Source organism: Micromys minutus (genome assembly GCF_963924665.1).
Source record: "Micromys minutus genome assembly, chromosome: 3".
Taxonomy (NCBI): domain Eukaryota; kingdom Metazoa; phylum Chordata; class Mammalia; order Rodentia; family Muridae; genus Micromys; species Micromys minutus.
Genome location: NC_137972.1, coordinates 26,852,870 through 26,873,918, shown reverse-complemented (window position 1 = coordinate 26,873,918; position 21,049 = coordinate 26,852,870). Strand labels below are relative to the sequence as shown.

Here is a 21,049-nt window from a genome sequence, read left to right as displayed (position 1 = left end):
TATGTCCTTAACTTTTTTTAAATATAAATTTTGTGAAAGGTCTTGCTATGATAAGCAAGTTGGCCTTGAACTTGTGATCTTCCTGCCTCGGCCTCAGAAGCAGCTGTGACAATAACTAGACCCAATTCTACAGTTTCAATGTTAATGAAAATAAATTATGACAGGAGAAAATTTCATTCTAGCTGAGAGTTGTTTCTTCATAAGGATTTGTTGTAACAGGTTCTCTAACTGGTTTCAGGGCCAGCTTTTGATTGCACTAGGACAGTGGTTTGAAGGTGTTTGCTTTGACTTCATTTCCATTTAGCTAAGATAACTAGTGAGCTTTTAAAAGACTAAGAAACTATTTCTGTATTTTTCAGAGTAGAGAGTGAAGGAATATTCTACAATATTCTATGTGTATGGTTCATTACCTATGAGTTCTAAATATACAGATTGTTCAACATTTCAATACTAGGACAGAACAAACAAAAACACCCCCCACTCCATCACACCCATCCAATTAAGAGGGCCGTTTTTTTCTCTTCTTACTGTACTCTTGGGGAATTTTGTTTGGTTTGTTTTGTCTTGAGACAAGAGACTCTTTCTGAAAACAAGTTGAAAAGAGATTCCATGTAGGATCCATAAATATTGTCATCTGTTCACACAGTTTCAGTCCATTATGATCCTTGAAGCTGAAGTTGTGATCCTCCTGGTTCAGCTTTTTGAAGCGGGGATTACAAGTCAGTACCACTAAACCTGGTTTTCCTCTGAACTAAGTGTAGGTTAGTTCGTTATAACAGAGAAGTTATCCATGCCCTCATCATAAAGATTGGATGAAATGGTGCTAAAAATTATTAGAAACTAAAATATTTGCCCTTGGGGAACTAAAATTCCATTGTTTGGAAGATGTTTTTTAAAATCACATTTATTTCTTTGTGTGTTTGTGTCATACTGATCACACACAGGCCAGATGACAACTTGAGGGGATTATTTCTTTCCTTCCACCATGTGGGTCCTGCTCAGCAGGCTCGGTGGGAAGTGCCTTTACTTGCTGAGCCATTTCTGTTCTTTCAGGAAACTGATGTTTGGTTCTCAATACCCATTTTAGAACCTGATGTCCTCCCACTAGAAGAGGCACCAGTAAACACACACACACACACACACACACACACACACACGCACGCACGCACGCACGCACGCACGCACGCACGCACCCTTTAAATGTTGCTATATATGTGTTAGCTACTCTTAGTCTTCCTAGAAAATTAGTTTTCCAACTACCAAGAGTCTTTTGTAGCTGCTTACAATTCTGAATTAGCCATAAAAGCTCTGTGTTCTTTTTTACTTGCTGACATCTTCAGAGAAAGATTTGCTGTTCATGTATCAACTGCATAAATATTAGTGGGTAGTTCTGATTCTTTATTGAGTTACTGTCTACTGCCTTTCAATGTAGAATGTATCAGGAAAGTCCCATTTATTAGCTGACTGACTAATGTCCCAGGCACACCTGTCTTACTGGGATTCTTTAATAGAGGCCCAGCAGAGAGAGGAGAATAACGTTTACCACTTCTACATTTCTTCTCACTGAGAGATTCTCCTGGTCAATATTTTAGTTGGCCAGGAAGGTCAAAGTTGAAGTGTTAAATTCTTTGTAATGTTGTGGAGCTAAATATTACATTCTCACTTAAAGCAGCTCATTTATGAAAGAGTTCTTTAAAACAGAAAAACTCTGTGGTATTTTTATTACATCAATTAAGTATATTGCCTATTAAGTCATAATTAACTAGAAGAAAAAAAATTCAGTTTAAGTGAATGTCTCTTGAATGGTATGTTGTATTCTAACCAATGAGAACATATGAAAATGTATTTCTACTGTATATTAAAAGGACTTATGAGATTAAGGAACCGATGCTTTGGGTATATATAATAGTTGAATTGTATAATAACTTTATACTTGTTTTAGCCTTTAATTTTGAAACCAATGTCAAGAACTCTTGAATTGCAAAATAAATTATTTGCCTTGGTTGAGATTTAGTCTGACTTAGTCTTCAAATATGATTATAAAATCCAAGCTTTTTATTTGTACTCCTCTGGGATGCAGCCTTTGAAACAATGAGTCTTGCCATCTGAAGGTCAAGCCAAATGATGAATAGATTCCCCACACATGTTTGGTGTTGTAGTCATCCCTAACTCATCCTAACAGAAAACAAGAGAAGGTAGAGTAACTCTCACTTTACACATATTTTACAAGAGATCTGTTTGGATAGAATATGCCAGCAAGTTCTAGACTGCACCTAGGTTAGCTGGAAGGATAGTACAGCCACTTTTATTTAAAGTACATCAACAAACACCTAACATTTCAAAAATTAAAATAAGAAGTAAGGGCTAAGGCGGAAGTAGAAGTGAGAGCATGCAGAGCTGAGCCCAGCTCTCCTCTCTCTGCTCTCTCCATCTGCGTCTGGACAGCTCTCACTGATTATACTGTGACCATCATGCATTGATTTCCCACAACACATAACAAAATCTTCCAGGAACGCTTAAGTTATGAAATAAATCCTTTGTTTCAATCTGATGCTTACTCATAAAAGAGAAATTCCCAGAATGTTATCCATATTATGAGTGTTGACAAAGGACTCAGGGGTTTGGCTCTGTGCTACAGGATCTGCATCCTTGGGATCTTTGGGATGACCCCGTATCACCACATTAATTAATAAGAGATAATACCTGACTACTGCCATCTGTTTAATAAAGATTTTGGACCAGAGAGTCACTGGGCCTGCCACCCTCTCTGCAGAGAGGGAGGTAAGGGGGATACTAAGCATGCAGGGACAAGTAGGAGCACATATCCAAGGTCCTTTGGGTAAAGGATGGACAAATGTGTTAGAAAACAAATTTTTTTGAGACATGGTCTTACTATGTAGCTCTGGCTGTCTTGGAACTTACTATGTAGACCAGGCTGACCTCAGATCCACTTGTCCCTACTTCCCAAGTACTGGGGTTAAAGGCATGTGCCACCACACCCAGTGATTAGAAATCTTATCACTAATAAATACTTGGTTCTAAAAGTAGAAAGTTTCTCTGAAGATCTTGGATATAAGGGCCTGTTAAAATCCAAGCTTATCTATGAAAGCTGCAAAAGATTATACATTTTAAAATATGAAGAACTATGGCAATCCTTTTTGAAGATAAATCATTACTTTCTCTTAGTTTTATAGTTCAGAATTTTTCTGTGACCTTTCCCCCAAGAAAACATCACCACTGAAGAAAAAGAGCAAAGCACTCCCTATTTCCTGACGCTACACTCGTTGATGGGAATGGGGGTTAGAATGTAATCAGTCCTGCATCCTGGGCATTATCCTTCATGCAGTTTAAAGTGATGGCACCTGCTGAGGTAAATGCTTTACCTGCTGAGTCACCTGACCAGCTTCAACCCACTTCATAGTAGCAGTTTACCCAGATTCTTTTCCCAGAAAGTATATGTTTGGCTCTGTGGAACTCACTGTGACATTAATACTGAAAGCCTAGTTGGTAAAATCTACAATCACCTAGGAGGCGGCCTTTGGGCACACCTGTGAGAATTATCTATCTTAGGTTAGTCTTTGTTCATGTCTGTGAAGGGTTATCTTGGTGGTCAAGTTAACTAAGGTGGGAAGTCCCACCATCAGGATGGGCAGCACTTATCCCTGGGCTCATGTCCCAGACTGCATCAAAAGGAGAAAGTAAACAGACACCACACACCATTTGCTGCATCCTGAGCATGGATGTCAATGAGAAGTTGTTTCCAGCTTCTGCACCAGGACTTCTCTATGACGGACTGACTCAGAACTGTGAGTCTTTCTTCTTTAAGTTGCTTTGTTAGGGTATTTTATCACAGCAGCAACAACTAACCAGATACCTTGTAGTTTACAAGTTCTAAGCAACTTGCTCAAATATGTGCACTATACAATTCTTAGAGACTCCTGGTCTTTTTTAAAACAGTCTCTTGTAGTCCAAGCTGGCTTTGAATTTACTATGTACCTGAAGATGGTCTTGAACCTGTAGATGCTCTTACTTCTAACTCCCAAAAATTGAGATTTCAGGCATATACTATTAAACTTAGTTGAGCGTCTCTTTAAAAATATTGTTTGGAAACCCAAAATGACCCCTAGCCTGGTGCCACATGACTCAGGTGGGTAGGGCAAGCCTGAAATGACCCTGGTCCAGTGCCAAGTGGTCTGGGTGGCAGAGAACCCAAGACCACCTCAATCCAGTACCAATTAGCTCAAGAAGGCAGACGACTCAAGACAACTCCCAGTCTTCAGCTGCATGCTATACAGTGGTGTGGGCAAAGGAGAGATGCCACTTGCCACCCATGGCAGGCAAAAGAGCTTGGCCCCCCAAGATCACGGGAGCAGAAGAGCTGGCCTTGCTGGCTGGAGAACTCACCCTGGTGAGCCGTAGCCTGGTGCCACATGACACAGATGGGCAGGGCAAGCCTGAAATGACCCCAATCATGTACCAAGGCAAGCAGGTAGGCTGACCTGTTCAGCTACCACCCAGGCCTAGATTCACCCTAACATCTACCCCATCTATGAGCTGCTAAAGTGCATGAAGGGGCTCTGGTCCTACAAATTCATAGCTGCAGGAGCCCCACGACACAGGGCAATAATAGGACATCTGAGAGGAGTCCCAATGAGAATCCAGTATTGATAGAGGAGCAGAACCAGACCAATGACTCACTGCAATGAACATTTAGTAAAGAAGTGTGGACAATAGGGTATACTGTGGGAAACACTAACACAATACACAAACATGTGACAGCTTCCATAATAGGTTTTTCCCCCTTTTGGTGGAGGCTGCAAAGGCAGAGAGTGGATACAAAGGGATGAGGGGAACAAGGGGAATTGGGGTGCAGGATGTAAAGTTCATAAAAAAATTAACAAAAAATTTATCTATTTTCTCTCTCTCCCTCTTCTTCTCCCTCTCCCGCCTCTTTGTCTATGTGTTTAAGGCTGGGAATGTGCCAGGTGATGAATGTGGAGGTAGAGAACAACTTGTAGGAATCTGTTCTCTTTTTATAGCATAGTAGACATAAAGTCAGGTCCTTGGGCTTAGCAGCAATACTCATTATCCTTTGTGCAGTCCTGGTAGCCGTGTGAGTCTCTATCCTAGGCTGTCTTGTAGGCTTCAGTAGCTATATGATTTAAGAGACTCTATGGTTGATGGGAGATAGCAAACTGTGTCTGGGTCATCCACAGGGTCAAGCCTCTCTGTCTTGTCCATTTTACCAAGTATTGGGTCTGATAGGCTTCTGTCACATGTCCAGCTAATAAACCATTAGACGTCACAAATATGCATCATTTCAAAGAATATGGAAAAGCCATTCTATGAAGATGGGTTTCCCTCAAACATCTTGAGGTCAGTGTTATGCAACTGGTATACATGAAGGGTTTCAACCTCTCCTGGTTTGCTTAACACTCATCCATTTCTGTGAACGAGAGAACTGAGCATCAGGTTTGTATGTTACTAAACACACAGGCACTCACTACCAGCACAGGGGATAGAGCCTGAGTGGCTGAGGCTGGGTTTGTTCTTAACAGGAGTCCCTGGTGTGTGCTGGCTTGTCTTAGAGCCATGACAACTTGCAGCTCTAGCAAAGCATAGCTGCTTGGCAGCTTAACTATGTGTGCTCCATGTCAATCACTATTATTTTATTAGCTATCCTGGAATTAAACGAACTTAGGTGATGCTTTGTAACCTATGAGTTTTATAAAGAACTGATTCAGATTGGTGTGGTCATTGACATCTGTAATCCTATCACTCAGGGAACTGAGACTGAGACTCAGGCTGCCAAGAGTCTGAGGCCAGCCTGGTCTACATATTAAGACCTGGTCACAAGACAAACAAACCGGACAGAACAGAGCTGCACTTACTTTGGACACTGCTATAGCAACAGCTAATGTGGAATCCAGCAATTCACAGCCTTTTAAACACAAATAATAGTAGTGTCTGTCTTTCTCTCCAGAGTCTCACTATGTTGTCTAGGGTAGCTTGCAATCTTCCTGTCCCAAACTCCTAAGTGCTAAAATTCTAGGTGTGCTCTGCCTAGGAAAAATATTCTACATTCTTCAGGGCAAGTGAAATAAAGCAGCATGGTCACTGTGGCTATGGCTAGAAATGGTTATTTAAACACAGTGGTCAGAAGCACGCAGGCCCTTGCATGGTGACATCATGCACTAATCACTGGGTATCCAGTTTCAGAGGCGCCCTCTGACATGGGGGTTGGGGAGGGAGTGAGGGAGGGAGGGAGGAAGAGAGAGAGGTATGGAGATGGGAGGGAGAGAAGGACAGAGGGAAACAAAGGTGTGTAAGGTGCCGTCTGTGTCACTTAGGTTAAATGCTAAAAATCTTCAGTACTGTGTGAAACAGTGCAGAATGACTAAGCAATGTGATGTTGTTTCTGAAGATAAGCTCAAGTTTTGGAGACAGACTGGCTGAATTTTAGAACCTGTCATTCTCTAGTGGAGAGGCCCACAACACTGGCAAAGAGAACCTCTGCCTTGTTAACTTCTACAACAATCATCAGCTAGGGTTCACTATCTATACAACAGGAATGTGCACAGCTGTTCTGTGAGGATTCAAGTACATGGGAAAAAAGCCCCAGTGCTAGGCTGCACCAGGGACTGGAACGGGAGCAGAGGAAACCGGAAACTGGAAAATTACAGTTGCTGGACTACGTCTAGCACTGCTGCCTGTTTCTGTATGGTTCTGAGTTAAGGATGCTTTATACATTTTTCTCTTTTGGAGACAGGGTTTTCCTTCCTATGTAGCCCAAGTTGACTTCAAATTCATAAGCCCCATGTCTGAGCCTTGTAAGTGCTAGGATTATAGACTTATATTCTTTTTCCTTTGCCATTTTCAATTCTCAAAAAGAAAAATCTAAAGAATATTTTGTGATACACAAAACTATATAAAAACCAATTTTAGAGTTCATCAAATGTTAGTAATTTATAGCCACACTCAATTGTTTATGTGTTGTCTATGACTGCTTTCTCCACTGAGGTGAAGAGGGTGATTGGGAGAGGGAGCACCTTCATAGAAGCAAGTGAGAGAGAGGGTATAACATTTGAAATGTAAATATAGAGAATATCCAATAAAATTGAGAGAAAAAAGTTTTTGACTGTTTCCAGAGTACCAAATGCAAAATCTGAATAACTTATTTCATAGTCATAGGAAAAGCAGCTAAAGGCCATTCTAAGTTTGCCAACTACCTCCTCATACCAAAAGTTTGTGATTCCAGTCTTGAAATCTAGGAAGAAACAGCCACAGTTGATCATCTTTTAATGGTGTCTTATTAACAAGTTTTTTTTGCCTTAAAAATCTGAATTTTCACTGAAAGAATGAGCCATCTGCTTTGAATATTTTCTAGACTAAGCCTCTGTTTGTACACTGCTTTGATCTCTTGGCACAATGGGAAAGCAGTGATGCAGTCCAGCTACACCTCAATCAACTGTGCTCATTTCATTTATCCCAGAAACACTGTCTGCCAGGCCCAGCTGGAGACCTGGTCTCATCCTAGCATTAGGAAGAGGGAGATACATCACAGGAGAAAGGCTCTTCTGTTTTGGTTGATGATACAGTTCTGTGTCCAAGAAAATGTTCATTTAACCACAAATACCTAAGAATCCTACCAGAAAGGATGTATAACAAAATAATTGTGGGGAGTCAAGGACAAGTTAACAGAAATAGTGCCATAGAGCCCTGCTGTAACAAAGCTGCTGTTGAAGAGTGCAGATGAGACAGGAATCAACTAATAGCCCTCCACAGCATCACCTAATAAAACAATATCACACGACAGCATATGTAGATCTGTCTTTCAAAACTAGCATCAAAGGGTTGTACAGGATGATAACCTCAGGGGCTGAGTACTGAACTTAATATGCAGTATGTTAGAAAAATGTAATAAATACTGAACGGCTCACCCAGGGCTCTTACATATAAATGGTATCAGATTAGATAATAACTTTTTAGGGAGTGGGGAGAAACAAAAATATTTGAAAACAGTGGCTACTATTGCATAAAAGTAAGCAAAATACATGCAAACTTCATGTGTATGTGTGTGTGCATGCATGTGTATGTGTAGGGGTGTGCATGGGGGTTTGAATATAGGGCCACTGAGACACATCTCAAACTGCTAATATTTTCATTCAGTAAGAATCTGTGAGTTTGTTAGAACTCTGTATTTTCAGATGACTGTGAACAACAGGTAGGATGCAAAGGGTCTCATTGCACATAATTCTGAGGATATATGGTTGTTTAGGAAAATGCCCAAATCATAAATAATTTATTAGGTGAATATTCCTCATCATGATATGAACCCAGGAATCTGAGTGCATATACTTTAGTGATACATAAACACTGTCACTTCTAAGAAATAAATCACATGAGGTAAAGGACACTCTACCCCCTTTAAATCACAGAGGAAACCACAAGAATATAGAGTATATCTGTGACCACAGTACAGAGAGGTAATAACATTTTTAATGATTTGTTTCTACTGCATAAATATTCTCTTTAGTCAGACAACTGCAGAAGTGGAAGAAATAAATTTTTTTTTTGTGGGGTGCTTCTTGGAGGTAACTGGGCAGGGCCTAACGTCTCACCACAGGACCTCAAGGACAAAACAATGGAGTTGCTGAGCTAGTGTTGAGCTCTCTAGGCTCGGAGGCTCAGAAAGATTCTCATTTTTGTGATTATATTTTAGTGATGAAAAAACTGTTTACTAGGCCTAGTTTTATGGCTGATCAGAAGAATGCATTTCATAATAGGACATAGGAGACAGACAAGGACCATTTGAAAGCAGGTGACCACTGCCACCAATGCTGTCCTTACTGCTATTACTGAGCACCCCCTGGGTTCCTGGCAAAGGGTAACATGCATGGAATAAGTGAGGACATTTAATTCTCACATTATCCCTCAATGCAAGATGTAGTCATTCTTTCATTAATCTTAGGTTAGTATACAACGTAATGGGTTTCATCTTAGCATCTTTATGTGTACACATCATACTTTACACTCATTTGTCCTCCTCCCCGAAGTTCCAATTTCTCCCCCCCCCCCCAGTTAGTTTCCTACTGCATTTTCCACCTCCCTGAAGAGCCCTTCCTTCCTTCTCAGGCCTCTCTAGGACAGCACACATGTTTTATTATGGCTTAGTACAGAGGATCTAATGCCTAAAGATGCTAAGTGACCAGTAGTGACACATGTGCTGAGGGGCCAGTCTAGATCTAGAAGCAAAACTCATTCTGTGATACCAGGCCAAACACTATGAGAACAATGTACATACCGTGTAAGAGAAGCTAAACAAAGAATGCTTTTTCAGTTTCGTAGATGAGACGTCGTAGCCTTTCATTAGAGAAAACAGTAGGAAGTATAGGTTCATTATTGTACATACATCACACAATGGCATAGCTTAAGAAAAGATAACACCATGAGAGAGCGATACAGGAAAAGAAATGAGATTGTATCAAGATTAGCATCAAATCTTTTTCTATCTTCTGCTGCAAAAGCTATTGCAAAAAGCCCCACAGTAGTTCATACAGCCCAGGTCACTTCTGACAGACAAGAGAGGACTATTAGGAGGAATGATGAGGTTTTGTCCTTTTGTGTCTCCTGGAGACATGGAATAGAGGAACTAGAGACACTGCAAGATGGAAAGACTGTCTATGCTCATGGATTGGCAAAGCTAATATAAAGAAGGCTGTACTGCCAAAAGTGATCTACAGATTCAAAATAACCCCCAACAAATTACTAATCACAGAGTCAGAAAAAATCCTCTAAAATTCATATGGAAACATAAAGGGTCCAGAATAGCAAAAGCAATCCTAAACAGCAAGAACAGCAAGAGAGGTGTAATACCAGGCACTATTAAGAGTTCATAGAGACAGCATGATACTAGCAAAGAATGTCTGATTAACAGAATGGAGAATCCAGAAATAAACCCACACAGCTAATATCACACAATACAAAAGACACACTCTTCAACAAATAATTAACTGAATATATACATGTAGAAGAACAAAAACTAGATCTTCATCTTTTACCTCGCACAAAAATCAATTAAAAATGAACCAAAGATCTTAATGCATGACCTAATATTTTCAAACTGATACAAGTACAGAAAATTTTAAACAGAAGACCAAGGTGTAGATGCTTCAATCCTAAGTAGAAGGGGGAGCAAAATAAATCACAGGAGGTAGAGGGAGGGAGGGGTCTGGAAGGGAAAGAAAAGGGGGAGGGAAAAAGGGAGGGCAGGATCAAGTATTGAAAGGGACAGAAGTACAGAGGGTCAGGAAATCAAAATAGAAATGTGTAGCAGTGGGAATGGGGAACTGGGGTAGCCACTAGAAATTCCCAGATGCCAAGGAAGTAAGAGGCTCCCAGGACTTAATCAGGATGACTTTAGCTGAAATATGCAACAAAGGAGAGACAGAATATGTAGAGACCACTTCCAATAGATAGGAAGGTTCTTACAGTTAAGGGATGGGGTCACCCACCAATACCAAAATTGTTAACCCAGAAATATTCCTGTCCAAAGGAAAGAAAGGGACAAAAGAAAAAAAAAAGGAACAGAAACTGAAGGAAGGCCACCCAGAGACCACCCCACCTAGGGATCGATCCCATCTATAGACACCAATCCCCCCATACAATTGCTGATGCCAAGAAGAGCTTGTTGACAGGAGCCTGGTATGGCTGTTTTCTGAGAGGTTCTACCAGCACCTGACCAATACAGATGCAGATACTCACAGCCAATTATTGGACTGAGCTTGGGAACCCCAATGGAAGAGCTAGGGGAAAGACTGAAGGAGCTGAAGGGGATTACAGCCCCATAGGAAGAACAATATCAACCAACTAGACCTCCCAGAGCTCACAGAGAGTAAAGCATCAACCAAAAAGTATACATGGAGGAATTCATGGCTCCAGATATATATGTAGCAGAGGATGGCCTTATATGACATCACTGGGAGGGGAGGTCCTTGGTCCTGTGGAAGCTTGATGCCTCAGTGAAGGGGAATGCTGGAGTGGGTGAGTATGTGGAGGAGTACTCAGAGAGGCAGCTATTTACAGTAGCTAGGGAATGAAACCAGCTAGGAACCTATCAACATATGAGAGAATAAAAAATAATGTGACCTGTGTATACATAGATTTTTTTTAAGTTATATGTTTATAAAATAGAAATTTATTTTGGTTTAAAGGGAAATTAAAGGATCAAAAACATCAAAATATAATGGATCTTGTAAGTATAATATTAAGTTGGGTACATGAGATAGACAAAAGTTCCATGTTCTCATTCACACACATGACCCTCTTTGTGATGATTATATATGTGTATATACATAGGGTGAGTAAAGGCATGGGATGTGAGATAAAAAGAACACTATCTAATAAAAGGGATTTTGAGGACTGGAGAGAGAATAATAGAAAACAGAAACATAAAAATGACAAGAGTGACAACAGAACTCTGTAATCAACACATTATAAAAATGAAAACTGTATCTTGAGAAAACATAACGTGACCTTGTGTCTAATGATTTCTGATTTGTGTTTACTTTATATTGCTGTGATTACATAGAATTTTATTAGCTTAAAAGATGAAGCAGAAAAATAGTTTGCAGAAAAATAGTTTGAACTGGCATTATGTTAAGCAAAATAAACCAGAATTAGAAAAACAAACACCACATTTTCTTTCACATGCAGACTCTTGATTTACATTTATGTATGTGTGTGCATTCACATATATGTGCAGACCATGAAAATAGGATGGGGCATCAGAAGGAAGGAGAAGATTTTAAAGAAAAGGAGAGGGAGCAAGAGAGGGCAATGGAATGAACACATCATGAAAGTACGGGGATGGGGGATTGTGGGACAAACCAGGAAGGCTAACAGGTGTTATCCATGGGAAGGGGATGAATAAAACCAAAGGATGATGACGTATATGTAGAAAAATGCCATAATGGAACCCACTTCTTTGCATAACTTAAAAAATTAAAAGGCAACTATCTGGGGTTTCTTTTTGAAGCCCTGGCACACAACAAATATAGGTAAAAACTATGGTGCCTTGGAAACTTGATGTGGCAGATCAGATTTTGTTTTTCTTGTTGGTTATGAGGCTTTTGTTCTCTACCTTAAATGATAGACTGGAAACTTTGTGAATACATTTATACAGTAACCAGTGTGGAAGGGGACCTGATATCAAAAGACCGACTAAACTTTTAACAAGCAGTTTTCAAAATCTAGAGAGATAATGAGTGTCAGTCTCAACCTTGAGATTCCTTTTGCCTTCTAGGTGGTGTGAAAACATGGTGTGACTTTGGCAGTCACAACAATAAGTTAGGGGACATTAGATGACCCATAACTTGCTTCTCCAGCTATATACTGTACCTACAAATATGGAGAATGGTTGCAAACCATAGCCATAACAATAGTGCTTGTAGCTGAGGCTTATACACTGAAGTAAGTCCTGTTTAATGGACCCACCAGTAGCTCTGGCCTATATTTTTTGGTTTGCTTTACTGTTTTTTCTTCCAGGAACTGCTCATATAAACACATATAATCATGTAATATTTTCCTTCTCATCTACTGGCATTACTTTTTTGGAATTGCTCCTGTTTTGCTATATTCTTAGTATACAACTTAAAAATATGTTTTAAAATTTCCCTTTACAGCCCAAGGGATCTAATTGTTTAAGCTCAATGGTTAAGAGGATGGAAACAGCTCTGACAACTGGATGTGGATATCTGACAGAGCGCAGGAGGGAACCTGGGAGACTAGGGTAAGCTGCTATGGATGTATACATGATGCCCACTTTACAACTTGGCCTTCAGCTCTCCACGATTAAGTTAAACCTGTCAGGTTCAGCCTTAACACTGTAGTGATTTACTGAGATTAATGTCTGAAGCATATCATGATGCCGAAAGCATTCTTTTATGTTTGGAACAACTCATCTGCCGGGTGCTTATGGTTTCTGCAGTCTGATCTTTTCAGTAATGAAATTGTTTCTACTAAATTCTCATCAATGATGGTCCCCTGACTCCAAGCTTAGACTGAGACTTCTAATTTCAGGATAGGCAAGGTCTATAGCCTTGGTTCAGAATATACAAGTTTCAGAAAATGGAACTTAGGCCAACCATCAAGGAATTAAAGTCCCAGAAGGAGAAACCAAGACAAGCTATAAAGAGGGGAATACCAAGGCACTGAGGTGGGAATGAGTGGTTGGGAGTAGGATCATCTTCATGGAAGCAAGGGGAGGAGGAATGGAAGTGGGGGAAAGGGGGATAAAATTTGAAGTATAAATACAGAGAATATCCAATAAAAAATGAAAAAGAGAGAAAATTAATGGGATGGAGAAGACAAAGAAGCCTGTTGCTCCCATTGTCTGAGAATCAACTGATCATGCAACCCAAGATTAGAAACTGTTTACAGTCAAAGCAAGCCTTAATTTCCTTTACCCCAACACTATACGGATTGCCTTGACTCTCTTTACCCATGTTTTCTTCTTTCAGCCTATACATATATACATATAACAAATCCAAAAAGCTACCTTATGAACCAAGCTTGGAGTACAGATGTGTTATCCCAGCACTGGAGAGACTGAGACAAGAGGTCTGCCTTAAGTTTGATGCTAGCCTGGGCTAAGTAGTGAGTATCAGGACTAGCTTAGGTTCAGAGTAACATACTGTCTTAATTTTGTTCCAAGGGAAGGGGTGGGGATCCAAAACACTTGCCAAAAGCTTTGTAGCTAAAAAACAAATCAAAATATTTTAATGTAAGCTTTTAAGTTCTTTAAGCAATATAACTCTGAAAGCCACCAAAATCATATAATCTTTTCTTGTTTTAAGGGGAGGGAGTAATTCCGAGACAGCTCAAGCTGGCCACAAACTTACTATGTAACTGAGGAAACCTTTTGAACTCTCCATCTTCCTGATCTTCTTCTTCTACCACCAACCCTCCCCTGCCTCCTTTTTTTTTCTTTCTGAGACAAGGTTTCTCTGAGTAGCCCCTGCTGTCCTGAAACTTGCTCTGTAGAACAGGCTGGCCTCAAACTCAGAGATCCATTTGTCTATATCTCCCAAGTGCTGGGTCAAATGTGACTCTTTAGAGAAGGCCAGGCCAACAACTGTAGGGTGTACAATACTGTCATTTCTTAAGTCTCTTTCCCCTACTGTCCACACTTAAATCCCTATTAATACTTCGTCTCCACACCTACTTTATATTAACTTGTAGTCCCCTTGTCTTAGCCTCACTGAACAGTAATTCCAATGAGCCAAGCACACTTTGTATGGAATGCACTTCCTAGTACTATGTATCTTCAGCATAAAGTCCCATGGCGTTGCTGAATTATCCTTGTGAGATGGGATGGAAAGGGGGAAAAGATTCAAAAATTTTTTGTAACTTGACCATGTATTTCCTGAGCATGAACTTTGTGGTGACTAAGCAAACGACAGTGTAAACCAAGAGATTTATACAAAGCGGTAAAAATCATGTTAAATTAACTTCCTTTGTCAATGTGCAGATGTTAAATGATGATGCCTCAGGGAAGGCAGATTAAAAGAGAGAAACTTGTAGGATTAAAAGAGATGATGTACTTGCTACACCATACTTACAACAAGAAAATTTGCATGTGAATTTCATATTTACATCTGAGTTTCATAATGGCCAAGATTCCATCACAGCACTGACAGACGAAGACTATGGCAACATCATTTACTTTCAGAAATAAGATGGTTAAGTTGAGGTCAACTGTTGAAAATATTTTATGATCTTTAACATCTTAAGTTGTTTGTGAGATCAGAAACAAACTTTGTGCCAGAACATGATCAAAACTGGCTTATATATTTAGCCTTTATAATGGTTTTAACTACTTCTTTAAGTGATTCAGGATAAAACACAGATTCAAGATAAAAATCAACTTATCAATATGTGTTCCTATTAAATAGTGTTGCAAATGTATTTGAAATTATGGCAAGCTCAAATCAGGGCCAACAATTTTATGCATTTCATTATGTCACTGACAGTCCTGTGGACAGTGGAAAACATGCAGCCTTGCTTTTCAATTTGATACAAGAACTTGAAAGCAAAATTTGAAGATTTCCAGAAAATAATTAATATTTTGGTATATCTGTGCTTTCAAATCCACACATACACACACATTATAATCATATACATTCTATTTGTGTGTGTATACATTTACTAAGATAAAGGTGAATTGGCATTGTTCAGGGTAACAGGAATGCAACAGCAAACATTAATATTCCTTTACTCATGGCCCCTATGTTCTATTGTCAATGGAAAAAGAAAGGATGAAGTGAAGGGAAAAAGAACAGCATGAACAAGCTAATTTAGACAGGAAATCTTCCATCTTTGTTAGGGGTTCTAGTGCTGTGACCCAGCACCTTGACCAAAAGCAAGTTGGGGAGTAAAGGGTTTCTTTGGCTTACGCTTACACATCACTTTATCATTGAGAGAAGTCAGGACAGGAACTTAAACAGGGCAAGAACGTGGAGGAAGGAGCTGAAGCAGAGACCATGGGGTTGGCAGTGGTGCTGCTTGATGACTTGCTCCCATCGCTTGCTCAGTCTGCTTTCATAGAACCACCGACATAAAGGTGGCCCCACCCCTGCACCCCATTGATCACTACTGAAGAAAATGCCTTACAACTGGTACACTCACTGGGGTGGCCAAAGTGGTCAGCTTTGTATTACTGTTTGGAGTCTTATGTCGGCAAACATGTCACTGCTACCAATGGAATGTATTCTTTTATAGAAAATGCCACTGACTATGTATATATTAGAGGAAATCTCTTAACAAAATTCAAAGTATCTTTTTAAAATATGTGTGTGTGTTTGTGTGTGTGTGTGGTTTGTGTGTATACCATGGTTCACACATGTGAAGGTCAGTAGACATGTCTGTGGAGTTAGTTTTCTCCCTCTGATATATGTGGGGTTAGGAAGATAGAATTCAGGTTGCCATGCTTGTTCAGTAAGTGTCTTTACCCAGTGAGCAATCTTGCTAGCCTACACGTTGTTTTCCTAAAGAAAAATATTCCTCAACATATATGACATCAAACTTTCAGTAATAAAATGTATCTTGGTTACCACTTAACAACGGCTACTAGTCACTTGTGCTAGAACAGAAATGCCTGAGATCCCGGACTCACAACTTCCAAGTCTCCCCAGCCTTACAGTCTTACTTCTGAAATAAAAGCAATGCACTTAGATGATGATATTTCCAATAACAGTAACTAACAGTCACTGAAAACTTGTTCTTCTCTGAATGAACTCTAAATTCATGAGCTCAACAGCAATGAAACAGTTACAGCACCGCACAAAGTACAGTGCTTAGGGATGTGAGAAACTGCTGATATCCTACATTAACACAAAGCATGGAAAAATTCATGAACTAGATAAAGAAACTCCTACAGAGAGGTGACCTTACTTTCCCTTGGCCACAGAGTTTAAGTGGCAGTGTCTAGATCCAGGCTGTGTAGTGTAGGCTCCTGCCTCACAATGCCTCTCCTTCTTACACCACTGTCCCTTAGAGAGGAAGTCAAAGTGGAGAAAATACACCAGCCAGTAGGTGCTACTGTAAGGACTCAGCAAAGACTGTTCAAAAGCCTGCACTTAGAACAAAAGCCTGCACTTGGAACCTCAGGCTCTGCACCCCCAGCTTGGCACAGCTCAGACCTTTCAGCTCCTCACAACTCATTTTTTATGGTTTTTACTTTAGACTCAAGCTTTGCCAGTGAGTGGCTGCTCATAAAATGCTTAAGTTCGTAGAAAAATATAAATTTCAAATTCAAAATTTTGTTAAGGAAAACCTATTCTCTGTAGAGACAACAAAGAAAGAAATGTAGGATAAAAAACAGCCAAGACTGCTTTAGGGATTGTTCATACGATTCTTGATTTTGTTTTTGAGACAGGGTCTTGTTGTGTAGCTCAAGATGACCTTGAATTTATAATCTTTCTGCCTCAGATTTCTAAGTGCTGGTATTACAGACACACCACAGCCTCGGCCTCTCAGTGTTTCTTCTTAGGTAAAATGTTTACCATATGAAGTGTGTTTCAGAGTTTAGAAAGTATAAAGCACTGTATTGTAAAGACAACAGGTCCAGCCAGCTAGCTGCAAAGGTACCATGTGGGCCACCAACCGAATCAGGCGCAGTTGACCTCTAAGAACACAGGTAGGAAAGGGTTATGCAAGAGTAGAGAATGCTTGGTAGACACTTGCTCCATCAGAGTAGCAGACATGGAAATGTAGACTCTAGACCCAGAACATGAGATGGCTTGTTTATTTTTCAATCTCTTGGTAATATTACTTGGTAATCTCATTTTCCAAAGCAATAATGTGTTTCTCATCACTGACTGTTCAGTGAGTAAAGAAAGGGGCTGTGAGTAAAAAAATGCATATATATATATATATATATATATATATATATATATATATATATATATATAGCACACTTCCTGCTTGCCACAAGCCAAGAAGCTACAGTGTTCTGCCCAAAACAGAGGCAGAATCATATACATTTACAAATGACTGTTCAACTCTACAGACCTCATGGTAATAATACATGATGGAGGACCAAGACCCAAATTTCCTTTGATTTTTAGCTTTTTCTGGCATGCAGCACACTTTTTGGTTGACACTTTCTGGTACATTTCCCTTCCTGCACATTTCCCACCTGCTGCTAAAAGTCATACAGAAACCTGGCCATTGAATGACTTACCTTCTATCCTTTTGGCCGTATTCAATATTCAGAGGTTGTTATGTTTGCACTTTTAAATAAGTTTAACATCAAGACACAGACATTTCAGGGAGAACTGACTCATAAGGAGTGAGGTCAACAAAAGCACGGGCAGTGCGTCCAGCAGATGCAAGGACCAGTACATGTGAGCTTAGTAGTCACAATTATCACTTTCTAGGAAACTGATATCCTTAGACAAACTTCAAGGGCATTGGATCAAAGGAAGATGTGGCCAGAGCTGCACTGTGTTCTCTAGCCAAATGGCCTGTAATGGAGAATCTAGACAGGGTTCTGGCAGCTGTTGAATATGGCAGCAATGTAAGAAAAGAAAAGGAATTTAAAATAATTTCTTTTTCTAAAAAAACAACAAAACAACCCCCCCCCAAATCCCCAAACCCACCGCCTTTATTCCAACTTTTATTTATTGGTATTTTAAGAGTAATGTCAAAGCCCCAGGTAGATCCTAGGTCCAGAATTCAGTGTATTCTCTATAAGCAGGAACATGAGAAAGTTTTAAAAACAACAGACTATATATTTATAATTATCATAAAGTATAGTTTAAACATAGGCTAATAGCCACTTATCTGTTTGTCCCCTAGCCCCCATCAATTTGTGAGTTACTAAACAGGACACTGTAAAATCATTAAGTGAGAATTTTAGTTATATGCCCTGGAAGTTCTGTCAAAAATTTACAGAAAGAAATTATAAATGTGACTAATAACACACAAAAAGAACAAAAAAACACAAAATCCAAACCCCACTATGTCAAAAGCACAGCAATCCACACAGGAGTCACGTGAAAACAAAGAAGCAGAGAGCACGCTGGCGAGTTCATGACTGTACAGAGAAGATGTGAAGGTGATTACGGAGAAAGAAACATGAAAACAAGCAAAAATCATTTCCGTAGTTAAGGAAAGCTGTTTCTCACCGTTCTGAACAAAATGGCTGAACTAAGAGCATCTGATTGGCTATGCCCATATACCCTCCTCCTCATCCTATGGGGAGAGATGACAAGGGAACAATGCCCCAGGGCAGCATGGGAATGAAAAAGAGTTGGTTAGTATTAAAACAAAGACATAAACATAATGTAGCAGAAAAGAAGTTCTTGGCTGTTTGCACATTAGGTTCTAGCTCCCTAACTTACACAAATTAGTAATGAGTTTATGGCTCCACGTCTACTGTTCTCAAGTCAGCTTTTCTGAAGGATCTGCTTGTTGCCTCTCTTCATTTCTGTTTGCCTTCCCACATCCTATCATCCCTACCTCATATCCAAACTTGTTGCATGGAAAAGAGCTGACATGTTTCATGCAGAGGCTAGACAGTTTTAATTCAGTAGCAGAAAGCAGGCAGAGCAGTGGTTTCTATGTGGGGGACACCAGGCAGATGGCTCTCCATTTACATAAGGCTGATTCTGTTTTCCCTCTAAGGACTAGGTATGGCTCAGCTGCTTTAGTAAAGGCCATCTTATAGGACCATTGCTTCTGACTCTTAGAATAACATTTTGGATACCAATTGCTACTTTCATCTATATGTTTCTATGGCTTCTTCCAGGACAACACCCCAGTTGTCACTTGGTAGAGATGTTTAGCCGGGGAGTTTTCCTTGACTGTGCAGTCATATGGTTGTAATTACTTGGCTATTATTTTTCCCCTTAGTTTTGCATTTTTATACATTTTGAGACTGGGTGTGACAGATGCTGAAACTGGTTTTGGGTACAGAGATATGAAATAATCTCCCCAATCCCCATGAATAGGGTGTCATCAAATTCAAGATCTTGGGAGGGCTTTTTCTTCCTTCTTTTAAAAATGTGCAATTGAGTATAAATCTCTTCAGTTTCATGAGTGTCTCATTTGCATTAGTAGCAAGCTGAAAGCAATGATATCTCTTGAGAATGTCATGCTGAAGGGTATATCAGAAAATGAAGAGAAATTAAATTTCATCTATCACCCGATTCAAAACATTTTTTTTTTTTTTTTTTTTTTTTTTTTGGTGGTCCTGGAGGTTAAAGTCAGGGCCTTGCATGTGCTAGCTAAGCTACTGACCACTGAGGGAATTCCAGCTTGAAGCTGTACCTTTAATGATGATGTGCAGAGAGTAAATACTTTACAATTCAACAAGAATTCATTTCTGCTCTGAGCCATGCCTGCACTTGAGCACAGTCTTGCTTTCCTAAAAAGGAACCAGTTCTTTAATAACAAAAGTAGGACTCACTCAGTTTTTTCTTGTTTCAAGGCAATTACTTAATAACAGTTCTTACACATAGTTGAAGCATAATGCTTTTAAGATGTTCAGAATCATGAGCTTCCTATATTGAAATTATTTGAGGAAAAGCTAAGATTCTTCTAATTTATAACCTAGAATTTGCAATATGTTACCACAACATACATGGATATAAGTGTTCTTTTACACTCAAGCACAGTCTTACCTGGTCTGGGGAGGGTTTATGGTTCGTCTGATTGGAACGGGAGGATCTGAAGTGGTCATCCTCATAGTTGTCAGCCATTAGTTTCATTCGATTTTGTGTCTAAAAAAAAATTCATAATTTAAATTGAGATAAATCCCTATGATAAATGGTAGAGCAACAAGTACCTTAAAGATGTTCATGAGCATGAAAATAGTCCCACCCACAATAAAATCAATTACACATAGACTTTGGGAGGATACTGTGAAGGGCCTAGTCAAAGCAATTCAAATACTGAAACCCTAACCCCAACATCACTGCTTCTAGACACAAGGTCTTTAAGAACTAATTCAGACTCAGTGAAGTGAAAAGGCCGACTCCTAACGTGTGGCTGTAGCTATGTTCTAAGAGCAAATGAGTCAAAGATCTCTATGTGAACACAAAGAAGATAGTCCTGGTGAGGAAGAGCACTCTCACCAGGAAAGGAGTCAGCAGAGACCTCTCAGACCTCTATACTGTGAGCAAACAGAATTACTATTTTTGCCACCTACTCTATGGTATTTGCTATGGTCATCTGAGCTAAAATAGGTAGGGAAGACAACAGTATCAAAGCAAGCGCTTTATATACTACATTTAAAAAATATTTACAATTAAGACTAGATTATTCTATACATGGTATTCTGTAACTTTAACATTTTAGTTTATATTTAGGTAGGACTTATTTCCATGTTATCTAAGAAATTACTTACTTTTTTTAAACAGCCCATTCAGTTTTGAGTAGATGTTATATAAATATTATGATTGTAAGTATTTGGGAAGAAGTTATTACTTATAAGTGAAATAATAGATTATCTAGAAAAATCTAAAAGAATTAAAGTGTATAACGT

The 21,049-nt window shown here is 39.5% G+C and overlaps 1 protein-coding gene across 1 annotated transcript in view; it reads right to left on the bottom strand.

The window, feature by feature from the left end:
• The window catches only part of ERC1 (ELKS/RAB6-interacting/CAST family member 1), a 282,059-nt gene that overhangs the window by 23,302 nt on the left and 237,708 nt on the right, over nucleotides 1-21,049 (bottom strand). Inside the window, exon 17 of the mRNA XM_080914840.1 lies at nucleotides 20,187-20,285. Coding sequence (XP_080770966.1) covers nucleotides 20,187-20,285 — 99 coding nt within the window. The remainder of the gene's footprint in view (nucleotides 1-20,186; nucleotides 20,286-21,049) is intronic.